The 4,617-nt window shown below is 51.5% G+C and overlaps 1 protein-coding gene across 1 annotated transcript in view; it reads right to left on the minus strand.

Moving 5' to 3' along the window:
* OSBPL11 (oxysterol binding protein like 11) overlaps positions 1-4,617 on the minus strand; it is a 24,127-nt gene that overhangs the window by 8,545 nt on the left and 10,965 nt on the right. The window contains exons 4-6 of the mRNA XM_018574858.1: positions 3,204-3,283; positions 2,814-2,990; positions 932-1,133 (exon numbers count right to left, since the gene is read on the minus strand). Of these exons, the coding sequence (XP_018430360.1) occupies positions 932-1,133; positions 2,814-2,990; positions 3,204-3,283 (459 nt within the window). The remainder of the gene's footprint in view (positions 1-931; positions 1,134-2,813; positions 2,991-3,203; positions 3,284-4,617) is intronic.

Below are 4,617 nucleotides of genomic sequence, written 5' to 3' on the forward strand. Positions count from 1 at the left end.
CCGGGGGGGGGGCGCGTTAGAGAAGGGGACTCGCCCTGCGAAGGGTAATCATCATCCGGACACAGCGTGGGGCAGGAAGCGGCCCTCGTGGGGGAGGAGTGTGTGTATTCCAGGTGAGCAGCAGGAAGGAACTGACGAGCTGCAGACAGGAACAATGTTATCTATGGCGGCAGCAGCAGCACCTTTCACAGGACCAGCCCAATATTTAGCATGCTCGCCCGCGATTGGCTGGGAGAGTCACAGCCATCACCTGACCAGGCACAGGGAACCAGACACTGGCGGTGTAAAGTGACACCGTAGTGAGAATGCCGCTCTTGTTCTGCAGAGGAGACAGAGAAAGCATCACTTTGTACAAAGCGCACACACGCGCCAGGACCCAAAATCAGGCGGTAACACGGACATGTACCGAGTTCTCACAGTACCCAGAGACTAGGTGTGCGCAGGTGTCTTCCAGACCAATTCACCCGGAGCCATGACCTGCTCTCCCCTTACACCACAACTGATCAGTCAAGCAGAAGAGAGTGCCCGGCATGAATTATTCACATAGTCCATTCTTGTGTCTGAGGCCCCCGAGCCCCCCGAGTGCAAACATTAATAGGACTGATAACAGCTGAATGTCTGGTAACACAATACAAAGCCCGGGACACCCACGAGGACTGTAACTGAGAGTAGTTATAATGTGCACTATACGACCAAATGTTCGGGGGCACCTGACCATCACCCCATTCCAGGGCACCGGACGGGGCTGACCTTTATCCCCCATCAGTAGGTTTTGTTCATCTATGACACAGATGCTTTAAACACCTTGTAGAATGTGATAATAGGGATCATTATACCTGCACACTCCCCGGATAATGAGGGCGTGCAGAGCATAGTACAGAGCTATTGACAGGCTGAGCCACAGAAGCCGGATGTACACAGCTGGACTCACCCAATGGCAGGACGCTCTTCTGTAAGGCCGCGTGTTGCTGGTGCAGCATGTGGAAGCAATCGTTCAGGCAGTTCAGTGTGGCCATGGAAGTGGCTTTCAGCATCAGGAGGTCCTGGTCCAGGGAGCTCCACTGGCCACTGGGAGGAAGACCTTCAATGGTGCGCATGAGGTCCCTCTGCTGACCCTCGGCCTGGGTCATCATCTGGGAGGGGGAGAGATGGAGGGAAGGGGAGAGAAAAGAAAAGGGGAGAGAAAAGAAAAGGGGAGAGAAAAGAAAAGGGGAGAGAAAAGAAAAGGGGAGAGAAAAGAAAAGGGGAGAGAAAAGAAAAGGGGAGAGAAAAGAAAAGGGAGGAGGGAAGGGGGGAGAGAGAGAGAGAGGTGATTGAAGGGAAGGGGGGAGAAGAAGAGAGAACATGTTACACTCCAGCAATGTCCCGGAACTCTGATTTCCTCCTGAGCGACACACAGACTATAAGAGGACACAGAATATATTTAATAAACTCATCACTTCCATGCACATTCGATGAATTGTACATCCCCAAATATTCTGAAGAAGCTACAGAGCTCACACCTTGTCCCTTTAGGTATATTTAAAGCCAAGACTGCTTTGTAGTTCCCGATAGATTAAGGAAACTTTAAAGGTTTTTGGATGCTTTTGTAGTCCGTCTCTCGTACACATCTGTCAGGACACGATGCAGAGCCGGTACCCGTATGATAGATATATATCTGCCCCCCTCACCCACATATATTTTCTAGGTCAGTATGGAGGGTTTCTGATTACGGGATCGCTCAGCACATCCGTGGACGATCAGTCCCCATCACGTCTACATTACACAGTTTCCACATACACTCTGTAAGGTATCTCTGGGGTGAGATAATGTGACTGAACCGGGTGCCACTTTCCGGACAAACTGCACAATGTGTAAAACTCCGACTGCCAACACTGAGCGCTCCTACACAGACCTGGAATGTACGCGGCTTTACGGCGTTCTTTATTTCACATTATTTACACTGAGACCCCGATAACACATGGCCTGCAGAGGGGAAGAAGACCCCGATAACACATGGCATGAAGGGAAGAAGACCCCGATAACACATGGACTGCAGAGGGGCAGAAGACCCCGATAACACATGGCCTGCAGGGGGGAAGAAGACCCCGATAACACATGGCCTGCAGAGGGGAAGAAGACCCCGATAACACATGGCCTGCAGAGGGGTAGTAGACCCCGATAACACATGGCCTGCAGAGGGGAAGAAGACCCCGATAACACATGGCATGAAGGGAAGAAGACCCCGATAACACATGGACTGCAGAGGGGAAGAAGACCCCGATAACACATGGCCTGCGTTGTGTAAGAAGACCCCGATAACACATGGACTGCACAGGGGAAGAAGACCCCAATAACACATGGACTGCAGAGGGGAAGACCACCCCGATAACACATGGCCTGCAGAAGGGAAGAAGACCCCGATAACACATGGACTGCAGAGGGGAAGAAGACCCCGATAACACATGGCCTACAGAGGGGAAGAAGACCCTGATATCACATGGCCTACAGAGGGGAAGAAGACCCTGATATCACAAGGCCTGCAGAGGGGAAGAAGACCCCGGTAACACATGGCCTGCGTTGTGTAAGAAGACCCCGATAACACATGGCCTGCAGAGGGGAAGAAGACCCCGATAACACATGGCCTGCAGAGGGGAAGAAGACCCCGATAACACATGGCCTGCAGAGGGGAAGAAGACCCCGATAACACATGGCCTGCGTTGTGGAAGAAGACCCCGATAACACATGGCCTACAGAGGGGAAGAAGACCCCGATAACACATGGCCTGCAGAGGGGAGGAAGACCCCCAGAGATGTAACAAAGCCGTCACTCACCTCTCTGACTTCTCCCAGGTGGTCCGGCTGTAAGATCTGGGCTCTGCGGTTGGCAGGCAATGCTCGGTTGACGTTGAGAGACGCCGGGTTCTGACTGGGCCGCCTTTGGGACCCCGGGGAGTTTCCGCTGCCCTGAGAGGCCAAAGAGAAGCTGCGAGACTTCAGAGGAGGATTATTCTGCCAACCAGAAGAAAAAGAAGGATAAGAATGAGGACCAACAAGACAATGGTGGACGGCAACAAGAACCAATCAGCAATCACTTCTCAGAGATCCCGACATTCTTATTGCAGCACAATTTAAAGAAGACGTGAATAAACATTCTGCCGTGCCGGATACAATGGGAGATGACGCTGCTCGCTCTGTGTATAGGCCTTTCAACCAATCACGTACCTTTCCAATGGCCTCTGTGTGGTGCTGGGTACAGATCTGCAGCCGGCTCACCCAGTGCTGGCGCTCCTTGGCATCGCTGGCTGAGAGGAAAGGAGAGTGGAAGGTCAGCTATGAATGGTGCAGCAATGATCGGGGGGGTTGCTGGTCTCTTGTGAGGGCAGCAAACACCCCGCAGACAGAGACTGCAGTAAAAGAAACAGGTAACACCACGGACAATCATACAAAGCTTTATTTACACGCAACCTCAGAAAAACATAACCAATCACCGAAAGCATAAAAAAAAAGCTGCATCTGTAAGCGGCAGTCCGCATGTAATCATATCAAATGGCCTCATTCACACAGTGTAGAGTCGGGCCGTACAGATCCGTATCGGGCCGCTCCCGGGAGGGACAGGTGCTGCGTGTGGTTGCACGCAGCATCATGTTCTTCTCTATGGGAGGATGCGGCAACACGCACATCCGAGCGGGTCCGGGTGTCCGTACTTGGACGCAGAAAGGATGGATCCTGTCTGCGTCCGAGCATGGACACCCGGACCCGCACAGACGTGCAGTTCGGGTGTGCATATGTCAGCGTGCGGCCGCGTCCTCCTATAGAGAAGTGAGCTGAAGCAGAGACACCGGCACTCCAAATTTGCAAAATACGTCTATTTATTGACGTGCATCGTGGTAAAAAACAACGAACGTTTCGGGGTTCACAGAGGATCCCCTTCATCAGGTAAAACATACAGTGTAAGTGCACATAAACACAGCTGATATAAAGCCCCAACCCTAATCAGAATGGCCAATCATCAACCTCCACATTGACCCCATGACATCATGTTCCCGCCAATTTTGATAGCATGAAAGTGACAGATTATAGAGAAGAACACGCTGCTGTGTGCAACCACACGCAGCACCCGTCCCTCCCGGGAGCGGCCCGATACGGTTGTGCATGCCGCACGGATCCGTACGGCCCGACTCTACACTGTGGGAATGAGGCCCTCATGATATGATTACACGTGGTTCGGAATGGATCGCTGCCCCCGGACGCATCTATCCGGCATCCCGGGACAGTGATCTGTTCTAAACCACGTCATTGTATCACATAGGATTACACGAGGACTGCTCCTTACAGATGCGGCCGCCGTCACCCGGTCATTGACCTGAACAGCGGCTGCAGCTAAACGGGGATATTTGAGATTCCTGCCGCAGAGCGCGAATGAAGCCGAATTGTTGCCGCTTTCTTCGCCTTTATGAAAGCTGCCGTCTGTGTGTATGATAAGAAGTCCACTAGGTGGCCCCCGTATAATATAATACAATATCCTTCCTATAATATAATACAATATCCTTCCTATAATATAATACAATATCCTTCCTATAATATAATACAATATCCTTCCTATAATATAATACAATATCCTTCCTATAATATAATA

The sequence above is a fragment of the Nanorana parkeri genome, unplaced genomic scaffold (assembly GCF_000935625.1).
Source record: "Nanorana parkeri isolate BGI_ZX_2015 unplaced genomic scaffold, ASM93562v1 scaffold3295, whole genome shotgun sequence".
Taxonomy (NCBI): domain Eukaryota; kingdom Metazoa; phylum Chordata; class Amphibia; order Anura; family Dicroglossidae; genus Nanorana; species Nanorana parkeri.